Source organism: Gasterosteus aculeatus, chromosome 18, assembly GCF_964276395.1.
Source record: "Gasterosteus aculeatus chromosome 18, fGasAcu3.hap1.1, whole genome shotgun sequence".
In the NCBI taxonomy this organism is placed as follows: domain Eukaryota; kingdom Metazoa; phylum Chordata; class Actinopteri; order Perciformes; family Gasterosteidae; genus Gasterosteus; species Gasterosteus aculeatus.
Genome location: NC_135706.1, coordinates 10,530,530 through 10,551,014, shown reverse-complemented (window position 1 = coordinate 10,551,014; position 20,485 = coordinate 10,530,530). Strand labels below are relative to the sequence as shown.

The following is a 20,485-nucleotide window of genomic DNA, read 5'->3' as shown; positions in this document are numbered from 1 at the left end:
AGTGGGATTTCTAAACCCAGGATTAATAGTCTGCAGATTTGGGTGTGTATTGGATTGTTTGTTTAGAACCTGGTTCACATGAGTTCAATAAATGTGAGAATTAACTCTGGTGTGACATTGTGGTTTGTCCATAGGAGACATTCAATGGCATTTGGAGGACAGACGCACTGCCTCTTAAACGTACATCGCCCCACTTTAAAAAGAAAGCAGCATGTACTTTTAATAATGTCAGTATTGAGGATTATAAATTAACTAAAATGGGACAAACTGAATATACAGACTCCTGTGTGCGTCACCGGTTTTAGTTTACACTGCAAAGTAACATTTACAATGCTATTTAAATTTTTATAAACTACAACTAAAGCAGTTTGTAGGATACTTTCACCTAGAACAGACATTTAAGGCTGATATTTTCTGATGTAATTCAAGCTAAGTTTGGTTAAGCTCAACCTGATGTTACACTCAAGGCTTTGAACAATCCTCTTTGAAAGGGTTTGTTTGAATTGTTCTTCATGCTCTCCAGAAGACTTTGTTCAAATCTAAAATGTCTTTGATCCTGAATGAAATGCTACCACTGTCTCCACACACAAATATGAACTAAAGTAAATATTTGTCCCAGCAGCCCAGATGTATGCCTTATTTTTTTCCCAAACGCGCAAACGCCGTTAAGACACAGTTAGGTCCAGTGTAAAATACATCCACTGTAACCAGTCAGCAACGTAACAAACAGCTTTTACATTCTTTATTATTAAAAGTTCTACCAACATAGTAAAATAAGTTATACATCTGGCCATCAAATTACACATGTGCTTTGGGAAATTATGAATTCCTGAAATGCTTGAAGCTAAACCTTTTTTAAAAATAATTTCCACAGGAAATGACATTTTAAAAATTGTCCCTTGAAAATAATTGCTATAAACTTTTTAAAAAGATCAACAAAAAAACGAAAATACTCATTCAATTATTATTGCACAATAAGCGGTTTAGAAAAGTGGGAACCCTCTTTACACATTGATTATTGATGCTTTAATTCATGGATTTTTTTTTTTGTATAAAGATCTTTGCAATTTTTATTCATACTGAAATATGAAAATAATCATGACCTTTGTTCTGGGTGGTAGATGGGCTGGATCGGGGGGGGGGGGGTAAATTCAAGTCCTCTGCCATAGCCGGTGACATCTTTAAGGCTTGACCATCGCCGAGTCCTGAGGGGCCTCCTGCTTCACATGCGGGTCCTGTCTGGGGCCGCCGTGCGAGTTCTGGAGGGCGTCGGGTGGGCCGTGACCGTATGCCTCTCCGTGGGCCTGGGGAGGGACGCCTGGAGGCAGGTTCATCGGCGGGCTGTTGTGGTCACGTGGTCCTGGGTAGCGGATGTCATGGGGGACGGGTGGACGGGGTCCCATAGGTCCGCGGATGCCTTAATGGGACGATTTGGGGAAGAAATTTAGCTGAGGCGAGCAGAAAAACAGTCCTGCATTTAATGTAGCATAGGATGAGGAGGCATCATTTAATTAACCACCACTTCTGTTCAAGAAGTATGAAGATAGCAACACTTATCCATCCCTTAAGTGGATACTTCTCCAGTTGGACAGGGGGACAAAAACTAACCATGTGCTGAAAATAATAAGAAGGGAGCAGACGTACCATGTTGCAGAGGCATCGGCCCGAAGTGGTGAGGCATCGGGGGACGGAAGTGTGGCGGTGACGGACCCCGAGGGTCGAGGACATGTGTGGGGGCCGGCCTGGGGTGGAATGCGTGTCCGTTGGCGGGGCGAGGTCCATACTGCCCTCCCATTGGTCCAGGCTGCGGCATGCCTGGGTGTCCATTAGGTGGCAGCGGAGGCCCGAGACGAGGAGCTACGTTTGGAGGAAGAGGACCGTGAGGACCTGGTGGGAGGGGGTAGAGGCCCGGCCGGGGTCTGTAAGGTCCAGGAGGGGGCAGGCGGCCGTGCGGGCCAGGAGGGAGGAACGGCTCATGGGGTCCGGGGCCGAGGGGGGGTCCTTGGCCCATGGGGCCCGGCGAGTCCCTGATCGGAGATGCTAGGAAGGATCCAGGTCCCTGGAAAAACAGGCGAATGAGAAAGAGCAGTGTTTTCAAATGCAGTCACCCCGACTGGTCGGCCGTTCGGGATTAAAAATGGATTCAGATTCTTTAGTCGTGCAGCGAACGGATCCTCAAACCAAAAGGGGATTTAGCCAGAGCTCAGGCAGCAACCGCACACCATTATTTGGATGAAAAACCAAACCACTTTCCCCACACTCAACCCCTGACACACACTTGCAACATTCAAGGAGCCAAATATTTTTCAAGACACATTTTAGCAGAAGGAAGTTTAGACACGATGAAAAAGGCCGTCTGCTTCTCTCGGTGCTTTGAGAACAGAGGAAACCACACGCAGAACGACAGGTCATCCCCAGTACAGCGACTACCGGCCTTAGGAAAGGCGGTGGCGAGCTTCGCACACTCCCGGACTGTCCGTCCTCTGTACTCACTGGCTCTGGACTGTCTGTGGGGGCCTCGGCCTGTGTCTCTGCGTTTATCTGTGGCTCTACTGCCTGTGTTTCAGAGCAGGGACATACACAATGGTGATGTAGGTAGGAGCTCCGGCCCTGCAGGTGGAGCGAGCCAAGTGTAAAAAAAAAATGATTGGCTTAGGAGACAAAGACTTACCGATACATCCATGTTGGCAGGGGACGAGCTTCGGGGGCCCATCATGTCTGAAAGAGGGGAAACGGCACGTCGCTGTAAAACACGGCAAAAAAGAAACAAGGAAACTCTGAAACAGCGGGACTGCGCGGGGACATACCCATGCCAGGGATGTGTTTGCTCTCAAGATAACGTCCGTGTGGGTCGGATGGAGGTCGCGGACCTGAGGGGAGAAGAAAATCTTTTTTTTTAGGATTGGGGGGCCTTCAAACTTCTAAATGACTCGACTGAAAGAAGCAAAACAAGAGCGTCGAAAAGGGAGCTGAAGACAAAAGATACGAGGACGACACACTAGGAAAAAAGAACTCAAGAAGGTGAAAGATCTGAAAAGAAAAATGAAGTCAGGTGTGGATGAGAAGAAAGAAATTTAAAAAAAAAGACAAAACGCTGCAGAGAAGGCACGATGTCCAACTGTGGCGAGGGTTAAAGAGACGCAAAGTAATCCACCGGGACTCACCATACGGGTCAATTCTTCGCCCCACCGGGGCAGAAGGGGGGCGCCTGGGACCCTCTATCATTATCGGAGGGGATGGGGCACCCCCACTGACGGGAGAGGGCCCGTACGAGTCACCTGTCACGATCAAACCATCGGTTTACCAGAGGAAGACAAACGGGCGACAGCACACTACAAATCCACGCGGAGAGGAAGCCCTCATTCAAACGACAGATGTGCAGCCACGTCGGTCCTTCTCGTTCACCCGCAGGACTCCGGTAGAATACTACGTCCTCCTTGTCAGCTCTGAAGTGGGAGAAAACAGAGAGCGCGCGCTGCGGCCCGTTTACCTTGGCGGGGGCCTGCAGGCTGTCCGGAGTTTGGTCTGAAGAGGGGAGCGCGGCGCTCATTGAGCTGGGAGGTGAGTACAGCCAGTCTGGGTACAAAAACAAAAGAAGACACTGGTTAGATTTAAATACATCCATCGGTAAAAAAAAAAAAAAACGAATTAATTTTTTTTTAAATTATGAAAAGTTGCCCCGGAGCCTTTTGTCCAAACAATACTCAGTGTACAGAGACAAATAGAAAAGCCTCTCATTTGAGGGGCTGGAACAAGTGAATGCTTCAAATAAAAAAAATGGATTAACCATCCAAATAACTTTGTGATTATAAATCTATTTTTGACTTACTTTTCGCGGAGCTTTGACGCCTCAAGCTTCTCTTGGTTCAGAGCTCGCTCTGCATTACGAGCATTAACCTGGAAACGCAACGGAGAATTAGTGTGTAGCCAGAGTCTTAACGGCTTTTGTGCATTATCAATCTTAAATATCTGCTCGGAGCATATTGGCAAACGTGAATAAGCCGTGCCACTTCGTGCTGCATACCCAGTTTGAGTGAGTTTTGTTTTCCTGTTCTTTTATCTAAAACAGAAAGGGGGGGGGAAAGATATTCAGATATTCAGTCAGGGTTAGGCAAGATGTCTCTGGGCTCATTAAGGAACAAATAACTACCTGCTCTTTATAGACTTCCTCCGTCTTCTTCATCTGCCCCTCCATTTCGTTAATGCGTTGCCTTAACACTTTGACCTGCTCCTCGGCCTCCACAGCTTTTCCTCCCACCTCAGACAGCTGACTCTCCTTGCTGCGTCGCTCCAGCTCTTCCTTCGTTAATCTCCTGCCGAGCCACAGGAACTTGAAACCAACGGCTTCACGGGGTCCCGCACATCCCTCCAGTTCACAAGACACGTCTCTCTGGACTGTGCACCGAGTCGTATTTGCTGCTTCACTTACTGTTGCAAAGCGTTTTCCTTTTGCTGATACATTTCAACCATAATCTCGTTTTTCTGCTGCAGGATCTTCAGCTGGTTTTCGACGTGGCTCTTGTCGCTCTTCAGGGCTGCGATCGCGTGCTCCAGCTCCTCGTGTTGCTCTGTTGGGAATACAAGGTTGTGATGGGAGGGAGGCGGGAAGAACACGTGGGTGCAGTTTGGCCTAAAGAAAAAACAACAACCCCCCCCCCAACTTCCCCATGAGAAGGGAGAGATGAGCGGCGTACCTTCCAGGGACTTCCTGGTCTTCTCTTCGGTCAGCAGTTTGGTCATGAAGCGATCGCGCTCCTCCTCCACCACGGTGAGAGTGGTCTGGACCTGCACACAAACAAATGGGAATCACTACCTTTTTAAGCCATTACGGTTAATGTTTGTCATTCGCTCTTAACTACAGTTTATTTAATAGTCGCATTCGACATCTTACCCGAGATACATCCATCATTTGTTTGATCCGGTTCTTTATGGCGGATCTCTTGTCTGAAAGTGACACCGAAGGACCATTAACACCTTGTGCTTTGTGACTGACAACAAATAACATGCTGGGTTCAAATCTAATCAATCAATCAATCAATCGTGTGACTGCTTTCATTGAAATAGCTTCAGAGTGGGACTGACCAGGAGCTACTTCGCCATTGGCTAAAACTTTGACGTCACTTTTTTGCAGATCACAAGCGTCCAGGTCAGCCAGAAGTTCAGACAGCACCTGTCAGGAGACGTGTTTGTTTGGGTTAATCAAGCAAGTTAAGAACATACATGTATATATTTTGACAGCAGTTTAAAAAGAAAAAAAGAAAGAAAAAGAAGAAGATCCAGACCTCCACGTTGTGATCTTTGAGCACCACCGAGTCCTCCAGCTCTTTCTGGGACTTTTTAAAGACTTTAATCTGCTCGCTCAGCTCCTTGTGTTTGTCCTCCCAGCTCTTCGTGGCGGCCTTAAGCTGTAAGAACCGGCAAGTCAGCAATGCGCCTCAGAAAAAAAACGTACGCATCATAAACCAGGTTTCTTCAACTGCTTGATACAGCGTCGGATTGAAATACTCGGTTTGGACTATTGAAAGGGACAGCGTGTAGATCCAGCTGCCGTCCAGCGGTTTGCTTTTACGGATTCTGAGGTAACGCGAGTCAAACATAGGTCAGCCATGCCAATAATAAAACCAATTTACTTTTACCGATGGCGCTTTGTCAGAACTCGTTGATAGAACATTTAAAAAAAAGAAAAATAAAGACTTATTATCTTACCGTTTTATTTTCTTCTTTTAGTGCTGAATAATCTTTCTCGAGACTTTTTTGCTGGACTTTTCGGGCATCTTCGCGGATCTTTGCCTCGTCCAGGAGAACGGCCGTCTGTAGCCAATGTGTGCGGATGAAAAGAGAAGCTGAACCCACAAGTGTTCCTTTTTTTTATCTTGCAATGAACAAAAGGTTTCGCAATGACTTGTACCTTGGCGAGAGCCTCTTGGATCTTTTTCCTGCCGAGCTGAAGCTTCTCGTTTGACTTCTCCAATTTCTCAATCTGAAAGAGAAACCGTTGGGCATTATGAATTTCAGACGGCGGCCGAAGACGTAGCAGGAAGGAAAAGAAAAGAATCAAACAATTACCCTGCTGCTATTTCGCAGAGAGTTCGCCCTCTCGTCTTTGAGGAGTTTTGAGTAATTGTTTTTTTCCTCAGCAATCTGTTCGTTCAGGGTTTTGGCCTCCAAAACTTTACTCTGCAAGAAAGGGAACGAGAGAACCTTTCATGTCCATAACGCATAGACAGGTCGAGCAGCTACCTCTCCCCTCGCAGCAAAGAGTTCATACACAAAAAGTATCCTCTGTGATTACCTCCAGGTCTCGCATCCTCTTCATTGTACAACTAACTGTTTCCGTGGACTGTTTTTGATTTTCTTTCATTTGTTCAGTCTTCAAAAAAGAAAAAGAAAGTCAGAAAGTCCCAAAAATTAGAATGTAAAAACAGATATTTTATAACATATTAGTTGTAGCTAACCTGTTTCTGAAGTTCAGACATTTTGGCAAGAGCGTCGATTTTCTCCTTTTTGAGGGCCGCGATTTGCTCTGCTAGCCTTTTTTCATCCACTGAGTCCACAAAAGTGCAAGAGAAAGTACGGTCAGTTACATTTTACACTGTTGCATTTTGTGATGTATTACAGTATTTAAACAAATAAGGGGTTTAGAACTTACCGAGATATTCTCTCTTCTTTACCTACAAATATTTTGAAAGGCATTAAGTAAAGGTCAGTTTAATTTCAGTCCAACAGTTTGGAATAAAACACCGTAATATGATCATGTACGTACAGTAATATAGCTTCTCCATATCAGGAACAGTGTACATTACATTACATTACAGGTCATTTAGCAGACGCTTTTATCCAAAGCGACTTACATTACACTTTAAACCCACGGCTTTTCACATTTTGCCCGGGGAGCAATTAGGGGTTAGGTGTCTTCCTCAGGGACACTTCGACTTGACTTGACAGCCGGGACTTGAACCACCAACCTTGCGGTTCCCAGCGCCCCGCTCTACCCCCCGTACAGTGTACACATAATAAACATTGATTCACTTAATGGTCCATCTCAAACAGGGTTTTCCAGATCCGAGCTCATACAATCGTAGCGCATCTTTTTACCAGCGACGGGAGCAGCAGTGTCGGGACACTTACCGCCAACACGGTCCTCCAGAAGAAGAGGGTGAAGGTCACGACTCCAATCAGAGCAGTGACGAGCACGGCTTGCCAAGGACAACCGAACAGGGTCTCGCCTGGCTTCCACTCCTCTGGCAGCAAGGAGATCACCTGACGGGACACACAAAACCAAAACAGTAAGGAATGATCAGGGACCCAATCAGAAATGATGAAAAAATGATGGTTTAACACAATCCTTGAAGATAGAAGGTCCGTGTCTCAAGACATAACAAAATGACGGGGTGATACACCCTTGTTTCTCCGCTCCGTATGTGAATAATATGAGACGGGTCTAAAAGTAGAGACAGAAGGCATGTCAATATTTGCCAAATCGCAGACCCACAGTAGCTTAAGACTCAAGGCAACTTCCACTAGTTACACTAGATAGAGATACTGCGTTTGCATCAACACGCACCATTAACCTGCATGTGATCTGACGCCGTTTACATCCCTGACAGGACGGCCTGTCAATGTGTTAAAGCATAACTACACAATAATTAACCGTGCATTGTCCTAATGTCACAGCCAACAATTATTTGGACTTTAGCTCTTAAAGTGTATAATATTTAGCGTATTATAAAGGGTTGATGTTCACACGTGCCTCCCAAAATCAGATACTGGCAAATGTGCAACTACAAACCAGGTGTGCTTCACGTTACAGTTATAAAAATGATCGTGAAATGTCGGTTTGGCTTGACTTTGATATGAATTGTGTCAAAAGTCGAAATAGAGCATAATTGTAGTACCTCATTAATGTCGAGTCATGCTAATAAGAGCTCAGAGACCCAGAGGAACCTTTGGACCGAGCATGTGGCAGTGCACGCAAGACCGAACATAACGAGTGCTAATGGAACAACAGAGACCCGCAAAATGACCCATGTGAAAAGTTAAAAGATATTGTGCAAACGTGTACTTTAAGGTTACTCCAGATCAGGTCCGGCGGGTAGATTGGGGACAAACGTCCAAGTCAACGTGCATCTGCCAAATTGCTCATTAACACGTCAGCAGAGCAGTGCAACATGAAGTGAACACGAACTTTAAAACATCACAGGACTCAACTCCACATGTCCACTTACATGATGCAGCTCCTTAAGGAAAAACACGTTAACGCGATCCGGGTCCATTGCGGGTAAAGTATCTCCTTCCATGAACTCAGCCAGAGACGGTAACGTTACGCTGCGTTGGTCTGACAGCTAGCACGCTAGCACGTCAATGGCGGCTGTCATCAAAACAAACCGCACGGTCAGCTAACGCTAAGCCACAGAAACGAAAGCCGTCAAAAGCCTCCCCGGCGTCTGAAAAATAAACGAATTGAAGCCCTCGTCCCGAAAAAGGGGGACGCCGTTGGACAGCGGAGGGGTGACGAGGAGGACTCGGCGACCGCAGTGAGCTAACGCTAAACGGTGAAAACCGATGAGTCGTCGTATTTCCTCCACGGTCCAAATACAGAATCAACCAAGCAGCTGGACACGTTTGCTGAGCTGCAGGGTTCCACTAACTAAAACCCAAAACGCCTTTAACAACGGGAAGTAATCGGACAGCGCATCGTAATGCTTGTTTTTTTTGTAGTATTAGCTCAAACAAGGCCCGCCGGTAGTCCCAGTGGACAGCTAAGCTCCGGCTGTGTTGAACTTCAGCCTGCGCCGCGGCACTCGACGTAGAAGATGAGGGGGCGGGGCGTGGGGCGTTCAGGCGCAATCTGAAATGTGACCTTCCCCCAGATACACAGGTCACAATAGTCATCCTGTAACGACCGACAACTCCTGCTTAAATAGTCTGTAAATATGCGAGAGCGGGATGATACAATTGTAGTAATATGATATTTGTAAAGTTGTGATCTTTAGACCGAATTAGAACTTTAAAAAAAACAACTCATTAACACCTTCACACGTGTTAGAAGACATTTCTCTCGGCTCAGTTAAGTTTCTTTAAACAAATGGGGAATATTTTCTTGCAGACCTACCGAGCGCTCGTGTTGTGGACCTGACAGGTAAAAAGTACCGAGGAAGGCAGAACAGACGGACTCTCCTGATCTTTAGCAATCATAGTAGAAGAATCATTGTAGAGTTTTTGACTTGCCTCAATGGTCCACTCTGCCATTTTGCTCCTGATCATCGAAAAGATGCAGCCCATGAAAACCACTGCAGTTGAAAATAATCCAATTTCGTCATCGTGAATTTCAGACACCAGCTCCATGGAGTCCAAAGAACCTGGTGGGACAAAATCGGTCAGTCAGGTTGGGTGTGTTATGGGCACAACATAAAAAAAGTCTCTCGGCTCATTAATAGAAAATAGAAAAATTAAATTCTAGGTAAAAAAAGAATCTAAGGAAAGCCCTTTAGAATGGAGGTCAAGGGAGAAACTACTGTTTCCAGGTTTGAGAAACTGGAATGCAAGAGAAATAACATTTTATAGAGACAAAAGTACCAACCTGAGGGCGAGGGCTCGACCTCGACACCATGGGCCACGTATATGGGATTTTCCGGGTTTGCTTGAGGGACCTCGTGCACCTCATCTGAAGCACTGAAGCTCGGCTGATCGTCTATGTTTTCACTAAAGTGTCCGCCGTCCTCCTCCACCTCCGCACCGACATCCGGTCCACTTCGTGCCTCGTCCAAAACCGCCTGGTCTCCTTCAGTCTCCGCCGGTATTTCCTCACCGTCTGTTACTGTGACGTTGTCGTCGCTCTCCGCTTTGGGGACACGGTCAACCTTGTCGTCGTCTTCTTCAACAGTGTGCGGCGTGTCTTCTTTTACTTGCATTGTGGGTTCGTCTACAACAAAAACACACAAGCAATTAGGGATAGTCAAGGAGGCGGCTTTCCACGTCTGTCTGAAAGGGTTTTCTGGGCGGTGGAAGTCTAGAAGAACAGAGAAATCTGAAAACAAACCACTTGTATAAATGGTACCAAAAAGGCCAATTGAGGGCAAATTTAAAACTGTGAAACAAACCCTACCGTGGTGTGTTTCTGAGGCTTTGTCTACCAAAGGCGCGCGGTCGTTGGCTGCAGAATACTTCTGTCGGAGGCCGAATGCGAACTCCTGGAAGCCGTCCAGCAGTTGAGTCTCCTCGTCCGGGCCGCCTCTTTCTGCACTTTCTGCATGTTGGTCAATATTCAGTTTCGAGCTCCGGCTGTCCAGCATCTTCTCGATCTCGTCCATGATGGCGGGTTCCGAGGCCTCCAGGATGATGTCGAGCGCACTTTCAATGTCACCCGCGTCTGAGCGGCGGGAAGCCTGAAACTCCGTGTTCAGGTCGGAGAACATGGCCTCCACTCTGAAGAGATTACTGAGGCCCAGAAGCCTTTGGAGCTTCGCCATGCTCTCCTCTGTGAAGTGGTCTCGGAGCAGAGTCAGTCTCATCACGCTGTCGCTGTACTCCGGCTCTGGCGTCGTCCCAGCGGGCGGAGCCGTTTCAGGTGAGGCTTCGGAGTCGTCGTGGTCAGATTGCGAGAGAGAAAGTGCATTTTCGTCTTCAAGTAAATCTTCTTTCTCCTCCTCTTTCTGTAGCTCCTCCTCCTCCTCCTCCTCCTCCTCTTCGCCTTTCCCCTCGTTCGTAATGTGTTCCTCGAGAATCTCCGGTCCCTCCACAGATAATTCTGGCTGACCGTTATTATTACTCTCTACATCGGTCACCAAGTGGTCACTTATACGAATCGGTAGGTGGTCATCTACCGTCTTTGCATCATCTTCCACAACTAGATTCTCTGACTTGCTCTCCTCGGCGAGTCGATCTTCCTCCGTTTCCGTTCCAGCTATTTCTAAATTCGTCTCCGTTTTGATTTCGTCCGATTTATTGTCCAAATCCTCCCCAGGCTCCATCACAACGCTACCGTCATTATCATCATTAACCTCCGACTCGCTGGACACTTCCTCCATTTCCTCCTCCACTTGTTTTGCGTCGTGCTCAATGGGTTCATCTGTTGTTTTAACATCAGAGTTTTGAGCCTCTTGTGACACCGGAGCCGCTGATATAGTAGTTGCTTCTACGTGACGCTCTATCGCATCGTCTTCAGGTCCGATCACTCCGACGTCGCTCTCGTCGTTGTGATCAAACAAGGCCGGCTCCATCTTCTCAGGCTCTTTTGACGATTCTATCGGTACTTGCTTTTGCTCTACGGCTTTACTTTCTTCCTCAAAGATCTGAGGGGTTGTTGAAGCAGCTGCTTCCACCTCGTCCTCCTCCTCGTCGTCCTCCTCCTCTGAACTCGACCCCTTTTCTGTCCTCTCTCCACCGGAGACGACTGAAAAAACAGCATCTCCAATGGAGGTCCACACGTTGGTCTCCTCTGCAGCCTCCGGTTTGTCCCCAGCAGTAGGGGGAGGAGGTGCTGGAGCGTTCGCGTTGTCTTCAGAAAAAGACAGCAATGGCGTTTCTGCAATAACAGCCAACTCTTCTTTTTGAACATTCTCCACGTTTTCACCCTCCTCCTCTTTGTACGGAGTGACATTCTTGGTGATTTCTTCTTCGGTTACGACGGCGTCAAACGTCGTTCCCAGGGTTGTTTTTAACTTTGGGATTTGCACGCTTTCAGAAATCGTGACTGGTTCGTTTTCGAACGCGAAATCTCCTTCGGGCACAGATTCTACCTGAGAGTTTGTGGTTGTTTCTTTGGTTTCACTCCCTTCTGACCCATTTTCAGTAATGGAAACTCCTGCGTTTTCTCCTTCACCTCTTTCAGTAGCACCAAGTGTAGCTGCTGCTGCTGCTGCTGCTGCTTCAGACTGCACTTCTTCTGGAGATGGAGATTCAGTTGCCACCTCAAGTTCAAGGAAAGAGGCACTTTGATCATCGGAGTTATCATGATGCTCTGTTTGATTTTCACTGTCAGTCGGCTCGTCTGCTGATGGCTCCGTTTCTTTCTGCTCACCCTCAGACGATTGAATGTGCTCGGATGTTAAGTTATTTTCGCCATCATTCTCCACAAGGGTCGAGCCTAACAGGAAATCTATGTCGTAATTGTCAAACTTATCAAATCCAGTGTCGAAACAAACAAAATCTGTTTCCTGAGAAGAAGTACAGAAAAAAATAGATTTAAAAAACATCCGAGAGTATTTGAAATAATTTTCCATTTCTAATTGAAAAAAAATATTTACCTCTGATGGTACTTCAATTTCTTTGTCAGTGTAAAGGTGGTTAACTGCAAGAAGGTCGTTTGGAAAATAGCCAAAGTTACTTCCAACCTGCGGCAAAACACAAGAAGAAACCATGTTGAGGATTATAACAACAAAGCATAAAAGCAGCTTATCCGTTTTTAATTAATCGTTAGCAGAGTATACGTACACTTCCGGCCCATACGTCCGTCCTTCTGCCTGACAGTTTGTAGTAAACGTAGATAGTTTCTGATTTTTTGACCTTCAGGAAACGACAGTCCGGCCCAGAGAAATCTCTGATAGCTTTTCCCCGACAGAGAAGCACTGTGAAAGAACAATGGGAAGAATTAGAATAGTTTCATAAAGAAAATTTTTATAGTTTCATAAACAACAAAAACATAACTTGAAATTCTAAATACTGGCTGAGAATTTACCCCCCAAAATATACTACTTGAACAAAACCCTCAATACAAAAGAAGTGGTTCATCAGATTAAACTAATTAGTTATTGTTTGCTATTAAATCAACTTTCTTGAGGTGAGTAAACATATTTTGTTAGGCTTTCTAAGTTTTAACACAATCAAACTCATCCTCAGATTTAAAACGTTGAGTGTACCTTTGTATAACTTTCTTATTTTTAAAGTGTTTATGTGTCTAATCTTTACTGTTTTATGACTCCAAACCACCTCCACCTCCTCCTCTTGACCTCCTGCCAACACTAAGTATTATTACACCAGCATTTTTGGCTGGTGGATTTCTTCAGGTGACAATAACAGCAACAGCTGGAACAGCTGCCCACAGACCCACGTCACTGTGATAAAAAACAGCAGCATTTATGAAACCCACTGGCAAAGACACGGACACTAAACTGGTAGCATTATGCTACAATAAGAGAATAAACAACCACCGCCAGTGTGGCTTATCAATAGAGGGGACTACCTGTATCAGTCAGCTAATGTTTACTACTGTTTGTCTCACTACCAACATTAGCAGAGAGTCTTTGCTAAAAAACAAACCCAACAACAACGGCTAATTAGCTGCTAACATTAGCCACCGGCTAACCAGCCGACCGGGCAGGCCGGAGCTAGCAGGCGACCGGCCAACACCACGGGCTCAGTCCGACCGAATAACCCCCCCTCCCCGAAGCGGGCCGGCCACGTTAACGCCAACTCGCCCCGACGTCAATGAGCAGCACACGGCCACGCGTCACCGGCACCACCGCAGGGAGGGTCAGCCGGGTCACGGATATCGACCGGCAACAGGTCTGGAGATAAGGCGCAGTTTATGGCTAGCGGCGGGTATCTGGATGAGGGAAGACCGCATCCTCGGTGAGCTACAACAAGACAGCAAACTTACTGCTGCACTCCTGGTCGGCGCATCTTTTAAAGTCGGAGAACCTTTTTTCCAAGGCCGCGGTTGAAATAAAATTAAATAAAAGCAACAACAAGCCCTGTCGATAAAAGCGTTTTGCTGCCATGCTGGCGGGTTCTCGTTGGACTGGCTCGACTTTTGCTGCTGGAGCGTATAGGAGCGCTGTGGAGCTGCAGGCAGGAGCCGACACGTCAGCAGATCAGATCCGGCTGGGTGTCGGCACCGAGGGGTTTACACAGGATGTGTGCGGGAGGGAAAGTCCTTCTGCTTGGTGGGATCGCGGGGGAAACGATGCCACACCGACGCAGTGGCAAAAGAATGAACGGCTGCAAGGATGCAGCGTTTTCCTTGTGGGAAAAAAGGTCACTTTGTATGTGATGCTAATCATAAAGTTAAGATGATGAATAGTGCAAAAAAAACAAAAAACAATATTGGATCCTATTTGCATTTTTTAGTTTTAAAAATAAGATGATTGTCATCATAAGTATATGAAATGATGGATGGATATATAGGTAGGTTTATTAATGACAAAGGGAGATTACCGTCAAACATAAAAATCACAAATCACAAAGCGTGGTAAAAACATAATTAATCAATTATGAACTAAAACTTTTTAACAAAAGTTGCAAAGATATAAAGTAGTAGTAGATCCTATTTGCCAGTAGTACTGTGGCAAATAGGATCGCTTCCAATGGAAAAAGAAAGACCACTTACTTAGCCACATACTTAAAATGACTGTCTATATGTGCAATACTAAATTGCATTACATTTCACATTAATTTCTCACCTGATCATCTGCATGTCCAGAGCTTGTCCCTGTCTGGCCACTGCTTTCAGCTTGCCTGTCTCTTTCCCTGTCTCTCTCTGTGATGCCTGCATGTCATTTAATCAGAAAAACAGCGACTCGCGCTTTTATGAGGCTACTCCTTTTATTTGCTTACACATTTAGCTCGGTATCAAGTTATTTACTGTCTGAAAAAAACCGCGTGTGCTCGGCTGCTGGCACCGGTTTTCTCCGCTTTTTAGGTGACCTAAAATCCTCCATTACCCTACCCTAAAGGTGTCAAACTCACTTAAGGTTCGCGCCAGATACTGCCCACTTCGACCGAACGCGGGCCAAACCATTAAAATGACAGGAAAGGGGGGCGGTGACGATCCGACCGGCGAACGGTACAGCCGACGGGGGGCGCTGACGATCAGACCGTACCGCCGGCCGGTCTGATCGTCATAATATGTGGACATGTATTCTATATATTTTCTGCCGTATATTAGGGGGGGGCAGATTGGTACCTTGTCAATATTGGGGGGGGCACGACCCCCACAAAGATTGCGTGGTTACGCCTATGCCCCCTTACAATATAGAAGGAACTATAAGGATCAGTAGCCATTCCTTAACCTTATTGGCGGAAGAATACAACAAAAAGAAGCTCCGCCTTTTCCGGTCACATCAGCCAATGAGCGTGTAGCTTCTATGTCCACTTCCTGTAAACACACTAGTGAATACTTAACATGTGGAAGTACCATCGTTTGAGCATATAGGAGCCCACGTGCAACTGGGTTTTTCTACATCAGACTCACAGTACGAATGAGTACTTTATGTTACATTTGAGTGTTAGCTCACCGGTGCAGACTTAATCTCAGCCGTTCATTTAGCATCGTGACGTTGTCTGCGGTCAGAAACAACTCAGGTAGGAACTCGTTCACATAACGTTCTGTCACATGAATATTGTTATTATACATTATTAGATTTAGCTTTGTTGGTGGCGAGGATGATCGTGATTATTAAATTCATCAAGAAAAACTGCAAGTGAATGTCGCAGCCTCTCAAATCTGGAAAAGTGCTGCTTTTCCTTGTCTAACATTGTATTAAATAGTATATATTTTAGACTTTCCCTGTTTTCTGATTGTTTTCTCAAAAACAATCACAAGATTCTTCAATAGTAAAACGAATTGTTCAGATCGGCTTGAGGCAGTGGGACATCTTCATGTCCTGAAAGTAAGTCTGGGGGTCCAGATCATTTTCCAATGTTTTGTTTTTCTCTCCCTGAAGGTGAACGTTGCTCACTGAGCAAGTGATTGAGGGCAACCGTCTAACTACAGGCCGAGTGCTGTGATCACTATGGATGACATTGAGGCTGTGATCGTTATGGATGACATTGAAAGAGAGCTGGGGCGTGATGAATACTCCGAGGGTGATGCTGATATATCAGATGACATGTCTTCAAAGAGGACAAATTCCAAACTCCCTGTCGTTAATCCCCGGCACGTAGGTGAGTTGTCCTGTTTCCAAAATAGAATCTAATAACTAAACGGATATTTCCATGCGTGCTAAAATATATCGTCAAATTACAAACACGTGTGTCATCGGTGAATATGTTGGCTGATGAATAGCAAAACATCTGTGATGAAAGAAGTGTTAGAAGTCATTCACAAACCGTCTCATTTCATAGATTATCACCCAAAACCCTACCATTTTTTTCCCCTGTTTTTTTTCTTCAACTGAAAAATATCCTGAGAATCTTTTGGATTGTTATGAAAAAATAGTTTTGGTTTGTGGTCTATGTATAAAAAGAAATAGCAAGACTATTGGATTCATATTTTATCATGAAATAACTTATTTTCATCTAAAGAGACACAGAGAACCTCTAGTTTTCAAAAGAGTACCAGAACCTGCCTGGGACTGATCAGGGAAGCCCTGCTGCATCACAGCTGGCAAGAAGCAGCAGAATATATGGCCTGTTTTGCACAAAGGTTAGAGGAATCAAGAAACGGGCCCGTTGTGCAGGAAAAGGAGGTATGTTTCGTTTTGTCTGTGCTAGTATCACAAACATTAATCGCTACACTACAACTAACTGCAGCAGCACGTTACGTTTTCACAAGTAATCTTTCTGAAAAGGCAACTTAATTCTCTTTCACAGTTGTCCAAGCAAAAAAGGATATTAGCAATGATTCCAAATATTTCAGCTGAACATATTGTTAAAAAGTTGTTTTCATTAGTTTATGTAATAGATTTGAGAACTCTATGCACGTTTCCGCATGCTTGTTATTATCTCTGTTTTTTTTTGCATTTTCCACATCAGCTTATTTGGAGAATCAGCACTGAGATCCTTCACCATCACCCCAACTCAAAGATGGAAGACTACAACAACATCTATGAACGGATGAAACACTCAGGATTTAAAAATTACCTGATGGTATGATGACTAGTACGCCTGACAGCACACACATTAGTGACAGACAAGTGAGACCGGTTCATTTGCGTCTCCAGATCTCTCTGGAACATTCCTTTCACCTGCTGCTTAACGGTCGCGTCAAGGACGCAAGGCATCAGCTGTCTGTCGCTGAAAGTTGGAGGCACGGGAACGAGTCGGCAATACAGCATAAGAAGACTGAACTGATTCACGCCTACAAGGGTTTACTGGATTATGTGATGTGGTGTGACAAAAAGTCAACCATCAACCACGCTGGTAAGGTGATCAGACACCCAAAGCAGCTATTGTTTACTTGGGTTAACTTTTGCAGCAATGATGTCTCACTGCCACCTACAAGTCAGATGTAATAAGAGGAGATCGAGATCTATGGATCCTATTAGGGTTCAATCTTGACACCAAATGCTCGCTGGTGTAATTTGATGTTTGAAAAACGTTTAAATTCTCCGTGTAAACTGACCCTACTGTTTCAGAGTATCCCGACAGGTTGCACAACCAAGACATGAACAACCTCTTCAGAGCGGCCTCTGTGAATCTAAAAGCGATTTTGAGAAGTCCTGGCGTCTGGGATCCCTTCATACTGAGTTACGTTGAGGTAAGAACTCATTCTCAACTGCCTGATCCAAAAGAACAAACGCATATGTTTCATATTACATTAAACAGAACTAAGTGCAACAATCTTCAGGAATCAGGAAATATTTATTGCCATAATAAGTCATACAAGGAATTTGAATTGGCGGTTGGTGCATAACAGCAGACAGTACGACCAGACAACAGTGCACGAGGAATAAAATAAAATATAACGCTATGGGTTAGTTTAAAATAAGTTAAAGTTAAAAATGTAAAAATAAAAGTGCACCAGCGAACAGGAAGTGACTAAAGTGACGAGTGAAAGTGATCATTGATATACCATTGAAGTGAAATTTAAAACGACTAACTTTCCTAGACTGGACCAAGCATGCAAAAAAAAATAGAAAAAAAAGACATGGTCTTCCATGTTTTTCAAATTTCAAAGTCGGTTTTTCTAAATGTTATGTGGTTGTTTATTTTTGGCAGATGCTGGAGTACTATGATGACCACGAGGAGGCTTTAAGAGTCCTGAATGATTACGCATATGACAACAAATATCCACCTAATCCCAACGCTCACGTCTATCTGTACCAGTACTTACAGCGGCAAAATGCTCCAGACAAAAAACTGATGAAAGTATTGAAGGTATAACTGTATTTGAAATTTACTGACTAAATGTGTATTTGTGGAACTAAAAGCTGTGCCATAAGATGTACACGTATAAACACAAACACTGTTCAATGCATCTATAAAACCTGACTTCCCAATGCCGTAGGTCCTCTGTGAATTAGTCCCCAGCCATGAGTTGATGTTGGAGTACAGCCGTCTCCTGCTTAAGTCAGGTGAAAGCAGATTCCTTCTCAAATGAAAAGTCATGACAGATAATTCATTATACCCCCAGTTCAAGTGAATCCAATGCATGCAGAAGAAGTGGTCATTTGAGTTATTGTTGATTACGTGACGTCTGACTGCAAACATTAAGAAGCATTTTGATGAGAGTTTTGATATAATACATATTTTGGTTATCATGTCCTGGCACATGTGTCCGTCACGTCTCCTTATATCATCTGGCTCGTTTCGTAATGCTCATTACTTATGTGTTTTTGTTTTTCAGAGAAAAGAACTAACATTCAAAAAGCTTTAGGAATTATTCTGGAAATGCTCGACTTCGCCTGCTGGAGGAGCAGCCTTGATACGTGGAAGCTTTTAGAGGCCATTATTAAAAAACTCCAGTCACAGTTACGTGTAAAAAGTTAAAAATTGGATGTTCTTTTTTTTTAAATCAGTAACTGTTGCTGATCCCAGTCTACCTGTATATTGTTGTATCACAACAGGTGTGACTGGAAGGACTCAGTCGCTGGAGCGATGGCTGCCAGAAAGGACTGGTGGCCTGCACTGCACTTCACACGCTTCCACGCCAGTAGAGACTCCGAGGAGAACCCGGCGCTTAAAAAAGTGAAGGCATCACTGACACAAATCCTCTTACCTGGTAGGATGATGTACATTGAAAGCCACCCTTCAAGTCTCAATAGCCTCTTAGAGCTTCAATCTGCAGGACGTTCATGTTGCATAACAATGGCTGTTAATGGTAGAAGAAAAGGAAGGCCGCGTATCAGATTTGTTAAATTTGTATATATAATGTTGATCTTTTATATATCAATGTTTTTCTCGTTACAGGCCTAATGCTCAAATACACAGCTTGACGGACAACCACTAATGAAGAGCGAGTGACTTCATGTTTTTCTTTATTTTTTTTTCACATGTTAACTATGTTGAATATTGTTTAGCTTCACTGACACGCAAATGTAAAAAAATGTAATTCTCTTTTTATAATTCTTGTTTTTTTTTTTCCACCACGATACATTGGCCACCATGTGGCGCTCTTGTTCAGTACGTTAAGGGCCGGACCACCTCATTCTGTGAGAGTGTGGCTCTGAATGTCAGTGCTCATGATGGTTTGCTGGGGGATTTCCGTAAACGATTTAATGGCAGCAAGAGTCTCATTCTAGTTTAAAGGTATTCTTTATGTTTTATCCTTTTCTTCAAATTCCATGCTGAAGGAAAGCCATGAAATAAAGTCTTGCATCCAGCAGCAGTCCAATTTAATAAGTGAAAGTGTTTGTAATGATTCCGATTCGGCTTGCCACAATGTTTGCCATGCAGCAACTCATTGAGCCGTAGAGTGTGTGTGTGTGTGTGTGTGTGTGTGTGTGTGTGTGTGTGTGTGTGTTGCTTTGCAGTCATTACATAAACCAAAGCCCAAAGCACTTGCCCGACCACAGGAGCAGCTGCAGAAGGGATCAGGGAATACATAACACATGTTGTTTGAAAATTCAAAACTCTGGGAGCAGTGAAGAGGATAAAGTTAAGAGGCGGTCACCCCTTTGGAGTGTGTCCTTTTTGTGACCTTTTTAAGGTCTACATTCTCTGGAGTTTTAGTTTTTGAACCACCAACACAGATGCTTCACTGCTTCCTTCCATATTGGCTCCGCGGGGGGGTTTGGGTTCCTCAAGGACGCCTTGACGTCAAGTGCAAATTCATTTTGTCCAGTGATTCCCACCCTTTAAAAAGTCTCTGAAAGCCGCTTTGCAGTTGTAATTGTAGTCCGTCATTAGAGGTGTGATGTTTGAATTTCTTTAGTCTTTCACTAAATATTTAAAAAAAGGACAGGGTTGGTTTGGGTTTTGATTTCTCCCTGGAATCTGGAGAACAGTCTCAGACTACATCCACCTCTGAGGTCAGAGTCACCCCATTAGGTACCATAGAGAGTCACCGGCAACAAAAGGTGTCCCTGTTGCAGCCATAAGCTCATTGTTCCATCTTGAGGCAGCAGTCGGGGCAGCGCGACATGGCTGCTAACAAGTCTGCAGTGTCCACTGGCAACGTGAATAAAATCCCCCTTCCGCATTATGTTATTGTATGTGACAATATATATTTGTAATTTAGTTTTGTTGGAATAACAACCAGATAGGAATAATATAAATACTGCACCTGACGACTCACAGGGCTTCATTCCATTTATTATTGATGTAACCTTTCCTTATCCTGTTCACTTGAACACACTCGGTTTTTACTTTAACAGCCCGGGAGTGT

At 44.7% G+C, this 20,485-nt stretch overlaps 2 protein-coding genes across 7 annotated transcripts; one reads left to right on the top strand and one right to left on the bottom strand.

Annotated features, from left to right (window-relative positions):
* Positions 1 to 727: 727 nt before the first annotated feature.
* Positions 728 to 13,965, bottom strand: mia3 (MIA SH3 domain ER export factor 3). Of its 4 annotated transcripts, XM_040161437.2 has the most exons (28): positions 13,598 to 13,965; positions 12,433 to 12,566; positions 12,246 to 12,332; positions 10,106 to 12,155; positions 9,581 to 9,922; positions 9,229 to 9,359; positions 7,129 to 7,260; positions 6,650 to 6,671; positions 6,456 to 6,544; positions 6,293 to 6,370; positions 6,067 to 6,177; positions 5,909 to 5,980; positions 5,707 to 5,811; positions 5,283 to 5,405; positions 5,083 to 5,170; positions 4,892 to 4,944; positions 4,695 to 4,785; positions 4,430 to 4,568; positions 4,151 to 4,313; positions 4,025 to 4,060; positions 3,830 to 3,897; positions 3,491 to 3,576; positions 3,165 to 3,278; positions 2,808 to 2,870; positions 2,672 to 2,718; positions 2,494 to 2,556; positions 1,645 to 2,059; positions 728 to 1,417 (listed from the first exon to the last, which is right to left on the bottom strand). In XM_040161437.2, exons 1-28 carry the CDS (start codon positions 13,716 to 13,718, stop codon positions 1,182 to 1,184), a joined length of 5,259 nt encoding a protein of 1,752 aa, XP_040017371.2. In that variant the 5' UTR covers positions 13,719 to 13,965; the 3' UTR covers positions 728 to 1,181. The 4 variants fall into 4 exon arrangements, with proteins under 4 accessions (XP_040017371.2, XP_040017372.2, XP_077949304.1 ...); XM_040161438.2 differs by lacking the exon at positions 2,494 to 2,556; XM_078093178.1 differs by lacking the exon at positions 3,165 to 3,278.
* taf1a (TATA box binding protein (TBP)-associated factor, RNA polymerase I, A) lies at positions 7,183 to 19,497 on the top strand. Of its 3 annotated transcripts, none has more exons than XM_078093183.1 (11): positions 7,183 to 7,286; positions 15,663 to 15,882; positions 16,243 to 16,406; positions 16,693 to 16,806; positions 16,881 to 17,079; positions 17,295 to 17,416; positions 17,878 to 18,036; positions 18,167 to 18,233; positions 18,506 to 18,629; positions 18,726 to 18,880; positions 19,069 to 19,497. In XM_078093183.1, the coding sequence occupies exons 2-11, from the start codon at positions 15,732 to 15,734 to the stop codon at positions 19,092 to 19,094; spliced, it is 1,281 nt and encodes a 426-aa protein (XP_077949309.1). In that variant the 5' UTR covers positions 7,183 to 7,286; positions 15,663 to 15,731; the 3' UTR covers positions 19,095 to 19,497. The 3 variants fall into 3 exon arrangements, with proteins under 3 accessions (XP_077949309.1, XP_077949308.1, XP_040017376.1); XM_078093182.1 differs by lacking the exon at positions 7,183 to 7,286 and adding an exon at positions 13,054 to 13,569; XM_040161442.2 differs by lacking the exon at positions 7,183 to 7,286 and adding an exon at positions 15,057 to 15,300.
* Positions 19,498 to 20,485: the final 988 nt, after the last annotated feature.